The 16,450-nt window shown below is 52.2% G+C and overlaps 7 protein-coding genes across 7 annotated transcripts; 4 read left to right on the top strand and 3 right to left on the bottom strand.

Moving 5' to 3' along the window:
• Window positions 1–29: 29 nt before the first annotated feature.
• ASPBRDRAFT_177217 (HVSL domain-containing protein) lies at window positions 30–1,352 on the top strand. The gene is made up of 3 exons (XM_067619851.1): window positions 30–338; window positions 423–648; window positions 729–1,352. Exons 1-3 carry the CDS (start codon window positions 89–91, stop codon window positions 1,153–1,155), a joined length of 903 nt encoding a protein of 300 aa, XP_067478902.1. The 5' UTR covers window positions 30–88; the 3' UTR covers window positions 1,156–1,352.
• A 704-nt stretch (window positions 1,353–2,056) lies between these two features.
• On the top strand, window positions 2,057–2,705 carry ASPBRDRAFT_30061 (uncharacterized protein; the record flags this gene model as incomplete). Its single annotated transcript, XM_067622729.1, has 2 exons — window positions 2,057–2,089; window positions 2,148–2,705. 2 exons carry the CDS (start codon window positions 2,057–2,059, stop codon window positions 2,703–2,705), a joined length of 591 nt encoding a protein of 196 aa, XP_067478901.1.
• Window positions 2,706–3,390: 685 nt separating this feature from the next.
• Window positions 3,391–4,893, bottom strand: ASPBRDRAFT_125547 (putative MFS transporter; the record flags this gene model as incomplete). Its single annotated transcript, XM_067617799.1, has 5 exons — window positions 3,391–3,560; window positions 3,611–3,694; window positions 3,764–4,000; window positions 4,049–4,691; window positions 4,720–4,893. 5 exons carry the CDS (start codon window positions 4,891–4,893, stop codon window positions 3,391–3,393), a joined length of 1,308 nt encoding a protein of 435 aa, XP_067478900.1.
• Window positions 4,894–7,591: 2,698 nt separating this feature from the next.
• Window positions 7,592–9,849, top strand: ASPBRDRAFT_571688 (neutral amino acid permease). The gene is made up of 8 exons (XM_067627702.1): window positions 7,592–7,933; window positions 7,989–8,075; window positions 8,130–8,461; window positions 8,517–8,657; window positions 8,712–8,926; window positions 8,978–9,175; window positions 9,226–9,369; window positions 9,421–9,849. The coding sequence occupies exons 1-8, from the start codon at window positions 7,743–7,745 to the stop codon at window positions 9,502–9,504; spliced, it is 1,392 nt and encodes a 463-aa protein (XP_067478899.1). The 5' UTR covers window positions 7,592–7,742; the 3' UTR covers window positions 9,505–9,849.
• Window positions 9,850–10,193: 344 nt separating this feature from the next.
• On the bottom strand, window positions 10,194–12,148 carry ASPBRDRAFT_126163 (acetyltransferase SAS4-like domain-containing protein; the record flags this gene model as incomplete). The annotated part of the gene is made up of 2 exons (XM_067617848.1): window positions 10,194–11,293; window positions 11,359–12,148. The coding sequence occupies 2 exons, from the start codon at window positions 12,146–12,148 to the stop codon at window positions 10,194–10,196; spliced, it is 1,890 nt and encodes a 629-aa protein (XP_067478898.1).
• Window positions 12,149–13,040: 892 nt separating this feature from the next.
• On the top strand, window positions 13,041–13,979 carry ASPBRDRAFT_195814 (dihydrodipicolinate synthase family protein; the record flags this gene model as incomplete). Its single annotated transcript, XM_067620905.1, has 1 exon — window positions 13,041–13,979. The coding sequence occupies one exon, from the start codon at window positions 13,041–13,043 to the stop codon at window positions 13,977–13,979; it is 939 nt and encodes a 312-aa protein (XP_067478897.1).
• An 81-nt stretch (window positions 13,980–14,060) lies between these two features.
• On the bottom strand, window positions 14,061–15,964 carry ASPBRDRAFT_674139 (uncharacterized protein; the record flags this gene model as incomplete). The annotated part of the gene is made up of 2 exons (XM_067628887.1): window positions 14,061–14,645; window positions 14,711–15,964. 2 exons carry the CDS (start codon window positions 15,962–15,964, stop codon window positions 14,097–14,099), a joined length of 1,803 nt encoding a protein of 600 aa, XP_067478896.1. The 3' UTR covers window positions 14,061–14,096.
• Between the last annotated feature and the right edge of the window lie 486 nt (window positions 15,965–16,450).

Raw genomic sequence — 16,450 nt, 5'->3', positions numbered from 1 at the left:
ATCCGATGGAACAACAATTTACTACTCCAACTGCGACTACCAATTTCATCCTGGATGCCCCCATCCACCAAATGTCCCTGACCCTGTAATGGCTTTGGTGCAATACTCTGACTCAGAATCCGAAACTGAGAACGAGTCCCCTCAACGCCCAGCAAAAAGGCCTCGTCAAGCTGCCAGCAATCAATCTTCCTCACTCCCACCATTACCTGCCGCTTTTCACGATCTCTATGCCTCCAGTACTCGTGTCAGCGTGACCGACGACCCCAGTCTCCACGGAGGCCGAAAAAGGGTCATTCCCCACGTTGAAGGGAACTGGCCGACCCACATCTACTTGGAGTGTATGTGTCATCATCCATCACCACCTTCATTATTTGCAGTAGCTAGATTCTCGAGAACGGAAATAACACCCGTATAACGCACAGGGTATCCATCCAAAGACGAGCTTTCTATTCTTAGCGATGTCATAGCTCAGATCAACAACAGGCTTGATGGAAGCACGATCCAGCTCCACAGCCTGCTGCATAGTGATCTTGGCGCACAACTGCCCCTCCACATCAGCCTGTCTAGACCGGTGGTGTTACGAACAGAACAGCGGCAATCATTTTTGGAGGCATTTCAGGCTCAGCTGAAAGAGTTGCAAATTCCAACGTAAGCTAGCTAAATTGCTTCTTCTTCACAGTCTTATTTATAGTACTCGAGTGATCGACCGTGCTGACAAACTGTGCAAGGTTCAACGTCACGACGAATAGTCTTGACTGTGTCTCGAATTACGAGAAGACGCGGTGGTTCTACGTCCTACGTGCGGAAAAGCCAGAGGAGGATAACTTGAATCGTCTTCTCTGGCTGTCTAATCGAGCGCTGGCTCGGTTCGAACAGCCTCCGCTATACGAGTCGACGCAGGATGTGGCGGCGGTGCGGAAGTCAAAAGGTGGTGGTACGACAGTGTCACGGGTGTCTCGCGAGTCTGGCCAGACCGGAGCTGATTATTCTCACTGCTTTCACATCTCGTTGGCGTGGAGCTTGACGGGTCTGTCGTCTGCAGAGAGAGAGCGGATCAGAGGTGTGGACCTGCGAAAGGTACGTGAGTTGAGTGTGCGGTTCGATTGTGTCAAGGTGAAGATTGGGAATCAGGTTTCTAGTATACCACTACAATAGAGCGAGGAGATTGTAGCATATAGAATGTATATAGATAAGAACATTTCCTGGGACTACCTACTTATGGTTGGTGAATGGATTCAGTTGGTAGGGCTGACTCTTCAACATTACTCGTCTCCCTATATATAAAGGGACCGGATCGGTTACTGGTCATACTAGAAAGCAATATCATAATACTAATCGAGATAATCTAAACGAACTATGATTACTGGTCAATTTACTCCACGCAGCGTACGAAGTCGGATACACATCGGCTATTTACATACTATTAGATCTCTCATAATAGATCCAATAACGACTAGAATTGCATAATCCATGCACAGATTTGATAGTTAGACTTCTCCGGTCTCAGCGAATCTATAGCATATTGACATTACCAGAAAACCCTCAAATTTGAGTACCCCAAGCTACTAAAGTATCTAGAGAAGCGGAAACTACTTGATAGTCTGTCCGCTTGATTCAAGAGACAGTATAGATTTCATCGTCAGCAATACGCAGACGGAGTTCATCCTTAAATAGTTGCTCCAGTATGCTAACCAACCCAGTCACTGGACAGGATCAAACCACACTGCGATTTTTTAAAGTGACCACAGACCAAAGAATAGTAACATTCCTATCTACTAACATCACTTCCAGTATACACGCTTTCCCCTAAAATATCCATAAATGACAAGCTCGAAAAGGCCCCCTTCCCTCGCCGACACATCTCCGTCCCACCACCCGTAATATACCCACCCGTCCCATACAATACAATACATACCGCCCACGCACGTCACAAACAGCTGCTAGTTGGCTCAAACACACGCGTAGCTTAACTTAGCTAGCTAGCTTTCACCTTCAATCCTTCCTCCTCCCCTTAACTAACACAGAAATATCCCACCATAATCCCACATCAACCAAAATGTCCCTGACCACCCCACCCCCCATTACCCTCGTACGTCCCCCATATCCACCATCCCACAGAAAGAAGCAAAAGTTACTAACCCCCACAGGAAGACCTCCACGCTTTCCAAGCAAAACACTTCCCGGGAAGCAACATCATCGCCGCCCACCAGACACAGCCAGTAACGGACACCACCACTACACTCCCCGAAACCAACTACAATGAAGAACAATACCACTGGGAAGAAGAAGAATGGGAAGATGATCTAGGCTACTACCCCGACGGCGTAAAACGCACACTCACGGACGAACAAATCCGCATCTTCAGACATAGTGAGATCCATGCCTTGAGGAGGGAGAAGGAGTTGCGTGAGGAGGAGGAGGCGGATGCAGTAGCAGCAGCTGCTGCTGAAGCCGCAGAACGAGAGAGTGCTGTAGCTGCAGGTGCGGATGCAGGCGCAGATGCAAACACAAAGACAGGTGCTGGTACGGAACAGCAAGCAAGCAAGTCTCGGATAGAAGAAAAAGAGAAAGATACAGATGTGAATATGGATTATGGGGATGGTGATGGGGGATCTTCGAATATCACTTCGACTTCGAAGGCGACGTCGACTTCTAGGCCTGTGCCGCAGTTTACAGGCAGGCGGATCATTTCGTATGATGATTGAGGGCTTGATATCATTGCCTCCTACCTACCTGCCTGTCTGCCTGCCTGTCTAGCTATTTGTGCTGCGATGGCTGTTCTGGTTTCTGTGCGCCACTTACAGAAGACACCGTCGACATATCTGTATGTCCGGGGTTCTAGGCGCTCCCATTTACTAGACACACAAGCCTGGTATTCCTGAACTTGGGTAAGTTACTTCTTCAGTGATTGTTTGTTCGTTTTCTTGCTATTGCTTTCCCACAAATGATGAAAACATCGTATCAGTCATCCTTAGTCGGAGCGCCATACCATCTGCGGATGTGTAAGGCTATGTCGACTTAATCTTCTCTCTGAGGTTACTTGTTTATTGCTGCTTGTTGGACTCGAATGTTATTTTGAGTTTGATGCTAACACCCTTATTGACTAGTGCTGTCCGTGGTACGGAATCAGCAAATGATATGATGTTTAAAGCATCAAGTATTGTTGGTGCAAACACCCAGTAAGTGGGTGTGCGACATATCATTTATGTTGTGATCCGAATACACGCGAAGGAAGTGTGATTGGACGGCGAGCTTAGAGCGAAACTGCTTCTCGACTTCATCGAGAGCGTTGATATTCCATGAAGCAGCTTGCATCACCAAACTACATCAAGTTGGCGAAATCTACCAATATATAGGTTATAGCGCATTACGGTCTTTGTCTACATCTACTCAAAGCGTGATTGGCCTCTGTCTAGGGACCAAGCACCAGAAGAAGGCAATTCCGATGAGCAGTCCCAACATGATGGGCTGCAAGACCTGAACGCCGGCCTGGGAGGCCACCGCTCCTGTTAGAAAAGGGAAAGCAGCGGATCCAGCCTGTCCAATACTGGCAGTGAATCCTGGTGGAGGTCAGCATGAGCAACTACACCATCAAGTGTCAGCTACTTACCTATTGCTCCCACGTGAAGTTCCTTTGGGATGACCTTGGTGAGGACATAAAGTCCAACCGGGTAGAAAGGACCGATAAAGAATCCTGATACAATCGGTCAGCATGGCTTCAACAGTGGTATATTTTTGTGTCTGGCAGAAATGGAATACTGACCCAGGAAACACACTGTAACTGCATTGACTGTGATGTCTGGAACCAGCCAGAACAAAAGCTGCATCGCCACAGCCAACGCGGTATAAACGAACACCATGCGCCGTTCACCCAAGCGGTGTGTAAGATCCGCCAAAGCAACACGGCCTAAAGTAAAGCCGGCCCAGAAGCCGGATGCAATATACCCTACCTTGGTAGGGTCGCCATGTCTCACCGAGACAAGAAACTGCACAAGCCAGCCTGAAAAACGTCAGTAGGGAGCTGCCTCCAGGCCAAGGAAGAACGTACCTCCTGCAGTCACCTCCGCGCCGACGTACAAGAAGAAGAAGCCGTTGAATATCCACACAGTCTTGTTCGACACCGTTTCACGAAGCTCCTTTCCGGCTGTCTCCTTCGCATTGCTCACATTCGGACGGAAGAGCCCCTTTCGGAAGGTCCACACCAGGGATGTTATATTCAGTGCGCCGAGCAACAGGGCCACAAGGTAGTAATGATGCCAGATTGGCATTCTCGAGGCAATCGTATTAGCGATCAATGGAGCGAGTATAGTCCCGACGCCATATACGGCATGCAAAATACCTAGCCACCGATGGGCGTCCTTCACAGTTATAGTGAACATGTTTATTTGGGCATCTTGGAACGCTACGCCGCAGCCAGTGAAGAAGAATGCTGCCACGAAAAGGGGGAAAGGCGGGCTCCAGAACATCAAGGCATAGCCAAGACACTGAATTGTTGCGCCCAGGACCAGTGTACCACCCGTTCCTATGTGAGAACAGACATGGATATTGGCGAAAGAGGCGACGACCCAGCCCACAAAGTTGACTAAGTAGATGATGGACACTTGCAGAAGACCAACGTTATAGGTCGGTTGAATGTACGGGATCAGAGGGCCCAATGCAGCATCTTTATTGTCGCACCATCCAAGTGTCAGCTTCGGTTTGCTATCGCAGGCGGATTACTGGGGGCGGGGCAAATGTACCGTTCAGGCCGGCCATCACTGCGGCAAAGTTGGTGCTGAGAATTTTGCTTTTGACATCTCCTACATTCTTGGGAAGGAGGAACGTAGACTCATCAGCCGGAGTAGTTTCATCCTGAGCGTAGTTGCCATGTCCTGCTTCTCTGTGATCGCCCATCTTGTTGATTGACTGAAATGGTTGGTCGTATCGAGAAGGATAGCTGCGCACTGGAGCAGCCAAGTACTTATATATGAGAAAGAACCAGTAATCCTTGGCAGCAGCTCCACTGTCGCTTAGGTCCATAGCAGGTAATCGCGGCTAGCTAACAAACCGACCCCAGCTGATGGGATGGATGATGGTGGGGTAAACCTGAAGTTCAAGCGAGGGTGACTGCCTGCCTGCCTGGCTGTCTGTCTGTCGGTGAGGACCACATGTGGATCTTGGGGTCTAGCCCGCCCCTCGCCCTTGTGCTTGGGGATTCACATCGTGCAGAGACCCGAGTCAACCTGCAACGAGACTGGTGAGAGCCGAGTCAGGTGGACGAGCGGGCAATTGGCGTCTTGTTTTGCCTTTTCGGGAAGGTCTGCCAGCTGCTTACTCATGGTGTCTCTGTTGTATGGGTGGTTAGCGCCTGGAAGGACCTTCCTGGTGTTGAGATGTGCTATCGGAGAGTCGGGCCGAGGGCGCGTGGGAAACGATGCCGCTTTCAATGCTGGGATATCGGTCTCTGATGACTGCTATATATCGGTTAGCTATCCGGCTTGCAAGTTGATAATATATAACTCAAAAGTAGCCGTGGCTGTGTCTCCGACATACTAAGAGAGAAGGCACACCACTACTTCATAGTGATACCACATCATCGATGATAACTGAGTCACCTTCATCTCTTGTGTTAAGGGAAAGAGTTAGGTGCAGAGAGTTAGGTTGGAAGCCAAATACAAAGCACCCCCATGCCAGCAACTTGAAGAACACAACTTGTCCCCCTACCATACCAGTTTGTTCATTCGGACTTGCGTACCTTCAGTTATTAGTTGCTGTCCAACTAGTGAGTTGTCAGTTTGAGGAGTCGTTGCATCGTGGTGATAGCTGTTTCCTCTTCTTGCAGAGAAGTAGTAGGATATATAAAATTGGAAGGGATTCGTGTGCAGGAGTAGTTGCATATATGGAAAGAATAGCAGGCTGTAGTCGGCTTCTAGATTGGCTTCCAATGGTAGAAAAGGGAAAAGTGGCGATTAGGTTTGACGGATGAATCTGTTATGAGAGTTCAATCGATAATGTAGACCAGTGAAATTGGTCTGAAGTGGGCACCCAAAGCGGTGCGTAGATCTTTAGAACACGGAGATGATGAAGGAGAAGGGAATGGGGTTGGCACCAAGAAGTAAGTATAAGGGGGTGACGATAGTTTTTACTGAGTCCCAGGGACTATTCACATATGCGGAGTATAGGTATTAGGTAGGTAAGATAAGGTACCTTCGTAAAGAAAGCATATTACTGAAACGGGCAGTCACTTTTCATCGTATAGTTCCCCAATACTAGAAGTAGTAGTGCGGAGTAGTAGCACACTTTTGGAGATGTCCCCATCTTCTAGATGAATGGTCTAAATAGCTGTGACGATGCTATGTCCTAAGGGAGTATTCTAATCGATTTCATTGCTACTAGCTAGTCCTCTCAATGCCATGATTTACCGGCCGCGACTAGCCGGGGTTCGAACTCAACTACTCCATACCCCGGATATTTCTGTGGTGGAATACGGGGTAACGCTTAGAGGCGGGGATAGTGTCTTACTATTTTCAGCCTACCATCATGACGAGTCTCTTCATCAGGGGTAATGAATGGCTTCCATTGGACACGAGGAAAGGCACTTGGCTTATCCACTCAAGATACTAGTATTTGGTTCCGAGGTAATGATGGATCCTACCTCTGCCATGAGTGATAATCCCCGCAGAATGGATAAGTGTAAGGTAAGAGAAATTGGGGAGATGAATTTCCATGACCAATGGATACTTCAATTTGTATGAGCGCATTCTCGAAAGTACCGAGTGGTATGTAATGGCGACCTGAAATGGAATTGGGCGTATAACATGCCTTGTCCTGTTTAAAGAACTTTATGTTCATGTTGAGGACATTGTTGAGGTTATTTTGAAGTTTAAGCAGCTAACCTCACTATTAGTAGTCAGTCAGTCAGGTAGTATCCTAATCAAGAAATAATGGCGAAGTAACCTGCACTGAACATCCATGGAATTCTGCGGGTGAAAAAGCCCGTCGCATCCGTCCGATGCGCCAGTGTAACATTGGATCTCTGGGAGAGGGTGACGGGCCAACCAGGAGTCGCCATGGGCTCCGGCAGGGTTACACAGGCGGACCTTAAACAGGAAGTGGAAAGGCTGGGCATGCCCATGCCTGGAATCGAGGAATCTCCCTTGTTGATGCAATTCTACACTGCCATGTATCACCCTCTTCATGCTTAATCAAGGCAAAGTGTGTGCCTGCTGCTCTCCTTGCCACTGGGTTGCCCGGCATGATTGTAATGATTTACTTGCAGGCTTATTCTGTATGGAAGAAAGGGATAGATAGATAGATTGATTGATTGATTGAATCTATCCGCCGAAGTTTAATTTTCAATCTCAAAGTGGATCGGATTCCTGCAGAATCGGGAAAGCCGTGGTTCACGGCAAGTGCAAGCATGGGTTACGTCTTCGAGTCTGTCTCTCCCTCCCTCCCCACCGCATGCATGCGACACATCCTGAAAGACGCCCGACGGGGCTGCCCGTTGGGAAAAGGGTTGTGCATGTCCACGGCAATAACGCAATTCCCGTTGCAAGGCGCCTTTAACTCGGCTTCTCCAGGCAGGCTCCGTCGTTTTCTCTCCCTTCCTCGTCCCGCAGTTCCCCTCCTTCCTCATAGTTATAACGAGCAGGCTGAGGCCAACATTCGGGAGCCTGCCTCTTCCTCCATTGCACGGGCTCAGGTGCTACTACTCGAGCACTCCGTTCTGTCTCCTGCTTGAGCAGAATAACACTGCCGTCATGAGATCATCGGAGATCTATCCGGCACCCCCAACGGTGGCCGACCACGAACTATGGGAAGAGAAGGACGTGTCGACCGAACAGAGCTCCCTCGATGTTGGGGAGAATAAAGACTTCGCTCTTCATCAGACACAGGACGCCTTTGGCAATGAAGAGTTCGCAGAGGTCAAGTACAAGGTCCTGAAGTGGTGGTATGCAAAGCCATTGTACTACATTATCTGAACGTTGTGCCTGATCTCCATCTAGGCAATGCGGCCTGCTCATGGTGGCTGAAACAGTCTCCCTCGGGGTGCTGTCCTTGCCTGCTGCCGTTGCCGGCTTGGGTTTAGTCCCGTAAGTGCAAGCGACGTCCTGTGAGGTATCCGTCACTGACATCACCACCTCCAGCTCGGTGATCATTCTCGTCTGCCTGGGTGCCCTGGCCACCTACACGGGCTATGTGATCGGCCAGTTCAAGTGGAGATATCCGCAGGTTTGCAGCATGGCTGATGCGGGCGAGGTGCTTGCCGGCCGCTTCGGCCGTGAGCTGTTGGGGTTTGCCCAGATCATCTTCCTCGTCTTCATCATGGCCAGTCACCTGCTAACCTTCACGATTGCCATGAACGACTTGACGAACCATGGCACGTGCTCCATCGTCTTTGGAGTGGTGGGATTGGTTGTCTCGTTCGTGTGCACATTGCCGCGCACTCTGGAAAAGATGTCCTGGCTTTCGCTTGTTTGTAAGCAATCCAGACATATTGTTATATCGTGGAGGGCGACGCTGACTATGGCCAGCGTTCATTAGCATTTTGTCATCTGTGATCATTACAATGATTGGGGTGGGTATTTTACACCCCGGGAAGATAGTCGAAGCAACGGTCAAAACCGACCTAATCCACGGCTTCACCGCGGTGGCCAATATAGTCTTTGCATTCTGTTAGTATCCACCTGCTTGAGCCCCTTGATGCTCATGAGCTAATCCTGTTATAGCTGGACATGCTGCATTCTTTAGCCTTGCAGCTGAATTGAAAAATCCCGCCGACTATCCCAAGGCCTTGATGCTGTTGCAGAGCGTCGATATCACCCTCTATCTCGTTGCAGCCATCGTGATCTACTGCTACGGGGGCTCCACAGTTACTTCTCCCGCACTGGGATCGGCCAGCACAGTCGTGTCTAAGGTTGCCTACGGAATCGCGCTTCCAACAGTATGTTGCTACTCCATGCAAAAGTGCCGGTGTCCTAACAACAGCATACAGATCATCATCGCCGGCGTTATCAACGGCCATGTGTCTGCCAAGTCCGTCTATGTGCGCATCTTCCGTGGGACTGACCACATGCACAAGCGCACCTGGGTTGCTGTGGGCTCTTGGGCCGCGATTGTCTTAGCATTGTGGGTGCTTGCCTGGATTATTGCGGAAGCAATTCCAGTGTTCAATAAATTGCTGAGTTTGGTTGTATGTCTGTCCCACCTATACAAGTCAGGACAGTCTAACGTTATATACAGACTGCGCTCTTCGCCAGTTGGTTCACTTTCGGCCTGAGCGCGATCTTCTGGTTCTACATGAACCAGGGCCGATGGTTCGCATCGCCAAAGAAGGTCGCCCTTTCTGCTGTCAACCTGCTCGCTCTGGGGGTGGGATGTTGTCTGGTACGTGTATCCTCGACACTGATTCGGACCAGTCTACTCACATTCATACAGTGCGGTCTTGGACTCTATGTCTCTGGAAAGGCCATTCACGACGATCCCCATCATGCCAGTTTCACCTGCATGAGTACTGTCTAACGTGTGATGATGGTTATGTGTCTTTTCACTCGCGATAGATTGGGATACTGGCGTTTTGGTTAATTTTATTTCACTGTCATTATGTGACCTGACACGAAATCAGAAGGGCGTGTATATAAACGTGTAGATACATTATGCGCATGACCGCTGTCGAGAGCAGCATGATACTTGAGTCCCCACATTCAATGTACTAAGCTACTAGATACATGAAGGGCTCAGGATGAGATCCATTGTTACTATAGCTAATACCACCATGTAAGGTGGGCGTTAACGATAGTATATCAAGTAACCATAACTCCAACCAAGTCCAGGTTCTTGAACCTGAACGGAACTCCAGCCCAAACAGACTTCACTGTAAACAGCCGCAATAAAACACGACGGGCCCATATATGCCATAAGAGTAGAAGACACAGCCTCAGGAAAGGGTAAATCACGAAAGCAGAAAGGAAATGTAATGTTGATAAGAATGAAAGATAATATGGTATATGTGAACCGTCCACAGAATTGGAAAAACCCCTATTGAGTAAAAGTATAGAGTAAAATAGAAAAAAAAAGGGAATAATAAAAGAGAATAGAAGGATTGGAATCACTCTTCAACGCCATCCATACCATACCATGACCAAACCATACCCACTCCATTGGAAACAACCCTCTTCAGAGAAAAGAAGAATACCGTAATCTAAACTAACCTACCCCGTTTCCCCCCGTCCACTCGCCCGCTTCATCCTTCGCCTCTTCCGTCGACACGAATCGATTGCCTCGGGTGTGAGGATCTCAGCAGGGAGTTCAAACTCGTGCTCCTCAATCTCCGGAATAGGTTGTCCAAAGGCTAAGCGGGTTCGACCTTTACGGTTTGGTCCTGCGAGGGCTAGTTCGCGGAGATGGGGTTTTGAGTAGAACGAGGTGAAGGGTTTGGTGGGTTCGGGGGGTAATAGTGCTGGTGGGGGAGGTATGGTGGAGGTGGTGGTGGGTTTGTGTTTGGTTGAGGACGAGGGTTTAGACAGTTTTTTGCCTGTTGAGGTACTTGTGGTAGTAGGATTGGTGGTAGTAGGTGTTGTTGTAGTGGCGGATCTTGCTTCCTGGTGCAGTTGTCTTGCTGCCCAGGCGTCTACGTCGTTGGGGTCCGGGGGTTCCCCGCCGCAGCTTTGGGCGTCGGATAAGGGGGTGGTGCCGTCGTCTGCATCGCCGTTGCTAGAAGTGGTTGTTGTCTCTGGGGAGTGGTCTTTTTTGCTACCGCTGGCGGTGGTGGGTGGCATGGGTTCTTCCTCGGCTGGTTTGTCCTTTTCTACCTTACGGCGCTTTTCTTCTTCCTTCCAGATTTTGAATTTCTGGAGCACGGCGGAGATTTCCCGGATGAAGTGGGTGCGTTTGGACTCGAAGTGTTTGCGCTCGGGGTCGCTGATGAGTCCGGTGATTCCCATGACGCGGAGCCAGTCATGGCCTTGAAGGTCATCCAGGAGACGGTCTAGGTTCTGTTTTTCGTGCTGGGCGCGGTCGCGCTCAATGTTGCGCAGTTGCTTTTCTTGTCGTTCATTGCGCCGGTGCGGGCGGAAGTAGGTTTCTTCGCTGAGGGGGTCGGGGGAGGTTGTGGTGGAGTCTTCGGCGGTGGGAGGTTTGGACTGGGAGGTAGAGGAAGGAGGGCCGGGGAGGGTGATTGTTTCGCAGTTGTGGAGGTTCACGAGAGGGTTTCCAAAGGGTGTTTCCTTATCAGTGTTGGGATCGGAGGATGGTGTGAGCGTTTCGGAGAGGTCGTCGAGGAGTTTGATGGTGGTATTCCCTGCAAGGAACTCTATGCAGGCCGGATTATTAGCTCCAACACTGTATGGATAAAGTAATTTCTCCTGGGAGGCTTACCGGTCTTCGGCGGCTCCATGCTGAGGAGCTCCTCGTAGTTGGGGAAGTAGAGCGCCAGCTCGCTGCGCGCGCGGGAGCCACCATCGTGGGAGCGGAGAGAGCGCCGTTGCTCGCGTCCGGTGGAAGGCTGCTCGGTCGGAGCTGTCGACTGCTGTGGGGTCGCATCCGGGGCAGGTCGGGACGGCTTAGATTCTGTCGACACCGATTCAGGCTTCTGTATAGGCGTTGCAATAGCAGCAGCAGCATCCTCAGGCTCGGGGTCTGCGGCGGCAGCTGAGCGGCGCGGGCGGCGGGCGGAAGAGGCGGCGGCGGTGGTAACGGCGGAGGGTCGTCCCGGCGGGGACACCCTCCGCGAGACCGACGAGTTGGCCGTCGCGGAGGGGGAAATGGTATCTAATGGGTCTGGCGATTCGCGACCGACAGGAAGGAAATATGAGGTGATAGTGGGGGTGGAATCATTGCGGAGAATGCGACGGGGATTCGGTCGGGGAGTGGCCGGTGACGACGAGGTGGGATTATTGCTGGCCAGCGGGCGGCGCGTCGAGGTCCGCCGGCGCAGGGGATGATGAGACGAGAGTTTGTAGGGCGTGGTAGCCGAGGAGGATGAGTTCTCCGTCGTGGTGGTGTCCAGTAGATCCGGGGAGCTCCTGCGACGACGCGATGAGGAAGAGTGAGTTTGGAGACGAGCTCGCTTTGCAGGAGGCTCGGAGTCCGGCTGGTCGGGGGATTGGTCGTGGTGAGGATCTCGTCGCAGGGAGACACGGACAGGCATCAGGGTGGTGGAGGTCATTCGGGAGGAGAGGAATTGAGGTGTGGGGGGGAAAAGAGGTCAGGAAGGATGCGTGCACGGCATGTCAGGGCCAGTCGGGGGCGATTCGGAGGATTGAAGTTGGCAGGAGGTCTTTGAGGAGAAGCTGAAGCACTCGAGAATCGCAGCTGCAGGTCTGGATGTTCCGGATTGGGAGGAGTTGAAATGAAAGTTGTATCTTTACGGATACCGCAGGAGGTATGTCTCAGTACCTGACCGGACAGGTGTTACCGTTCAGATGTATGTATGATACCTGTCACAACGATACCTCACTTGACTGCATACATTCTTATCTCCTTTCTTTGCTTCTCTCACTTCCAACTAAGTTAACTCTCACTACATCAACTCCTCCGTGAAAGAGCTCTTCATTCTCTACCAACCCCATTGACTCCCACTCCGGTTTGCCTCATTTCTCCGAGGAACCAATTCTCCGACCACTACCCCATTTCCTCTGCCATAATGCCTCCCTGTACGACGTGGGGGTGGGAGCTCCCTTGACTTGCAATAGGAGGGGATCGCTGGAGGAAAGTGTGGGGTGCGTGGGGGTTTTTGGCTGGATTGTTTTCTGCTTGACGCTCTCTGGATGGAGTCAACCGGCTCGATGTCCGGACTCTCTCCAAACTTGACTGGAACTGTTTCCCCTCCTTTTGGAGCCACTCCCACTGGCTTGCTTTCTTTCTTATATCATGGCAACTGCTGCCTCGTTGCTTTCCTTCTGTCCTCCGTTTCCTCCTCCTCCTCCTCCTCCTCCTCCTTCCTCTTCCCCCGCATTCTGCTCAGTATCTCCATCCACCACCACTAATTTCTATACTTCCCCCATCACCACCACGTTTACTACCCCAGATTGATCACCGGTCCAATCACCTCCTTCACAATGGCCATTACTCCCCGCCCCCTCAAACCCGGCATTTACGTCCCAACCGTCGCCTTCTTCACCGCGCCCAATGAAGACCTCGACCTCTCCACCACCGCCCTCCATGCCACCTACCTCGCTCAAGCCGGCGTCACCGGTCTGGTTGTGCAGGGCAGCAACGGTGAAGCCGTCCACCTCAGCCGCGAAGAGCGCAACCTCATCACCTCCACCACCCGTCGCGCTCTCGACTCTCACGCCCCCTCCGCCCCGCTCATCGTCGGCTGCGGCGCCGCCTCCACCCGCGAGACCATCCAGCTCTGCCAAGACGCCGCCGCCTCCGGAGGCGACTATACCCTGATTCTTCCTCCCTCCTACTACAAGTCCCTCCTCTCGACGAAGGACCTCCTCGATCACTTCCGCCTCGTCGCCTCGGCCTCCCCCATCCCCATCCTGGTGTACAACTTCCCCGGCGCCTCGTCGGGCCTGGACCTCTCCTCAGACGATATCCTCGCATTGGCGGAGCACCCCAACATCGTCGGCGTGAAGCTGACCTGCGGGAACACCGGAAAATTGGCGCGCATTGCCGCCGCCGCTGAACCGGGCTTCTTGACCTTTGGCGGATCCGCCGATTTCACTCTCCAGACGCTGGTGGCAGGCGGTCATGGAGTGATTGGCGGTGTGGCGAACTTGATCCCTCGGCTGAGTGTGCGGGTGATGGAGTTGTACCAGGCGGGTCAGGTCGAGGAGGCCCAGCGGCTGCAGGCCATTGTGGCGCGTGCGGACTGGCAGGCTATCAAGGGTGGGTTCGTAGCGGTGAAGAGTGCGTTGCAGACGTACCGCGGATATGGAGCGTTGCCGAGACGGCCATGTGTGGTGCCGTCAGAGGCACAAGCAACGGCGTGGAAGGATTCGTTTGCGGAGGCAATGGAGGTGGAGAGGAAGTTGGAGAAGCAGGCCTAGCTTTACTCTGTATCTACCTACCAACATACCAAATTGCGTTTAGAATCCAAGAAAGCATACGAACAATCAACATCAATACCAACCCAAAATACCTGCTCCTACTCTACCTATCATCATCTATACAAACGGCAACACCAAATAAGAATCAAACCCGACCCCAGAATGAACCTCATGCACCTGTTCTTCCTCCTCCCCCACATTTCCCGACCCTTCCTCCCCTCCCTTCGGATCCTTGAACTCCACCTCCGGATAACACAAATCACGCCCCGCCACCCTCAACATAATCCCCTCCCCTTCCCCAAACACCATCCCCATCGGCCACAACGTGATATCAAGCGGCACGATCTTCCCCGCGGGAATACTCTCCGCCCGATCATGTCTATACACGATCTCGTGCTCCGTCGAGAGTGTCTCGTCCCGCGTGACGGCGTGCGACGCGCGCAGGAACCCCTGCGGCCCGAGCGTCTTAACTGTGTTGACGTTTGGGACGGCGTCGACGGGCACGGGACACGGGTAGTTGAGGTGTTCGAGGAGGGTGCCGGTGGCGGAGATCTTGCGGATTTGTACGACGATGTCCATGTCCGTGTGGTGGGGGGTGGAGACCCAGAGGTGCACGCGGGGGTAGCCGGCTAGTTCGGTGGGGGTGGGGAAGTGGAGAGTGAAGTCCTGTTTTTATATCATATCATATGTTAGTGCTGGTTGAAGGAAAGGGGAGGAGGGGGGAAACGTACGGAGGTGCCATGGCGAGCAGAATAGGTTGTTGATGTGACTGTGCTTGGGAGGGAGGGTTGGAGGGTCTTGGTTGATGCGTTGAGGTAGAATTTCTTGAGCTCCTGGCGGGCTAATGGATAGGTTTGTTCAGGGCGTTCGAGGATGGTGGGCACGGAGCTGCCTTCAAATCCTAGGAGGGAGAGGCGCACGGGTGGTGTGGTCTCCCAGTCGTTGGGTGTGTTCTTGAGGTAGCGGTCGAAGAACCGAGAGAGGTCGTCGACCATCTCAGGTCGGTATAGATCGTACCATTCTTGGTATGGGTGCACGCGGAGCCATTTCCGGGTGCTTTGAGCGGTGCGGAAGGTCTGAAAAGAGCCACGAGTGTGTAGCATTGACGAGTACGAGGCGAGGATGTAGAGGGGAATGTCGCCGATGCGTTCGGTGTGGATGCGTTTGCTCTGCCAGTAGTCGTCATCGAAGGGTCGTTTGCGCAGCATAGCGGGTATGTTCTCTGCGGTTCCGTGACCGGCGAATCCTGTTAGGATTAGCTTGTGGAAGGCCTCGTTGTGTCTCATGCCGCCGCGCATGGTCAAGTCTCGGTATAGATCGGTGAATCCCTCCCAGGGAGCGAGGGCTTTGAGGGCAGGGTGTTCGAGACGTGAGGCGAAGTTGACCTGCGCAATGGAGAGCCACGAGTTGCCTGCCATTCCGACGGAGCCATTACACCAGGGCTGCTTGGACAGCCAGTCGATCGTGTCATAGATGTCTTCGGCTTCTTGCTGGCCCCAGAAGGTAATGTTGCCTTCGGAGTTGCCGGCACCACGGGCGTCGATGTTGATAATGGCGTAGCCGCGAGGCACCCATTCGGCGGGATCCGGAGCTTCAAACTTTTCATAGCCTGAGGTCCGACTTTTCTCTAGCCCGGCGCGGAAGGGTGCCATGCTGTCATAGCTCTGCGGACCGGTGCCTGTCTTGCCATAGGGACTCCAAGGGATGATGGCTGGGACAGGACTGGTGTCGGAGTTCACAGGACGGAAGATATCGGTGTATATCTTGATGCCATCGCGGAGGGTAATGGCTATGTCCTGCTCGAACAGTACGTCTGTACGGAATGCTCGATGGCCGGGGGATCGCACGTGTCCTGCGGAAAGGACAGTCTTCTTGCCTGGATGGAAGCCTTGATAGTTGTAGACAGGATGCTCCGCCGGTGGTGTGAGAGGGAACCACTCGAGGTCGGGAAAGGTAGCACGGATCTTCTGTTCGGTGGTGGACATGGTGATGATGTCTGATTTAAACCAGCTCTGGGGTCTGGGAATCTGTCTGGTGGTCCGCTAGCAGTTTATATACAGCAGTGGATGGAGTCTATATAGAACCCCGCATCCCCACTGGAGGATTCCCCCACATTCGGGACACAGGCATCGACACATTTGTTGCGTATATGGACAGATATGAGGTAACTGATGTGGGAATTATTTCAAGGGCTTGGGCGCGACCGACATGTGCCGGGTGTCTGTCCAATTTCGAGTGGTGGGAGGACTGGAATTGCTGAACTGTAGCCACCGTCAACGCGACGACATCTAGATTCGGTGCCTCGGGAAGTGGGAAGTGGGAAAAATAAGTGGGAATGCATTTACTGGCTCCCAGCAAATCATGAATAGAGTAAAGGCAGGAAAAAAGATGGAGAACAAGAGCGAAAGTGTGGGGAAGTGCGGAGTTGATGGAGGACTGGCCTGGCTGGGGTCAAGTGACTTGCGCCTCTG

Source organism: Aspergillus brasiliensis (assembly GCF_001889945.1).
Source record: "Aspergillus brasiliensis CBS 101740 unplaced genomic scaffold ASPBRscaffold_6, whole genome shotgun sequence".
Lineage (NCBI taxonomy): Eukaryota > Fungi > Ascomycota > Eurotiomycetes > Eurotiales > Aspergillaceae > Aspergillus > Aspergillus brasiliensis.
Note: the sequence above shows the minus strand (reverse complement) of the source record. Positions and strands in the feature narration are given on the sequence as shown.

Bases quoted from the DNA above. Each gene is read 5' to 3' on its own strand.
- ASPBRDRAFT_571688 (XM_067627702.1), top strand. From the start codon at position 7,743: ATGAGATCATCGGAGATCTATCCGGCACCCCCAACGGTGGCCGACCAC. The intron at 8,462-8,516 runs GTAAGCAATCCA...GACTATGGCCAG, and splicing joins GTCCTGGCTTTCGCTTGTTT to CGTTCATTAGCATTTTGTCA. The intron at 8,658-8,711 runs GTTAGTATCCAC...ATCCTGTTATAG, and splicing joins CAATATAGTCTTTGCATTCT to CTGGACATGCTGCATTCTTT.
- ASPBRDRAFT_177217 (XM_067619851.1), top strand. From the start codon at position 89: ATGGCTTTGGTGCAATACTCTGACTCAGAATCCGAAACTGAGAACGAG. The intron at 339-422 runs GTATGTGTCATC...TATAACGCACAG, and splicing joins GACCCACATCTACTTGGAGT to GGTATCCATCCAAAGACGAG. The intron at 649-728 runs GTAAGCTAGCTA...AAACTGTGCAAG, and splicing joins AAAGAGTTGCAAATTCCAAC to GTTCAACGTCACGACGAATA.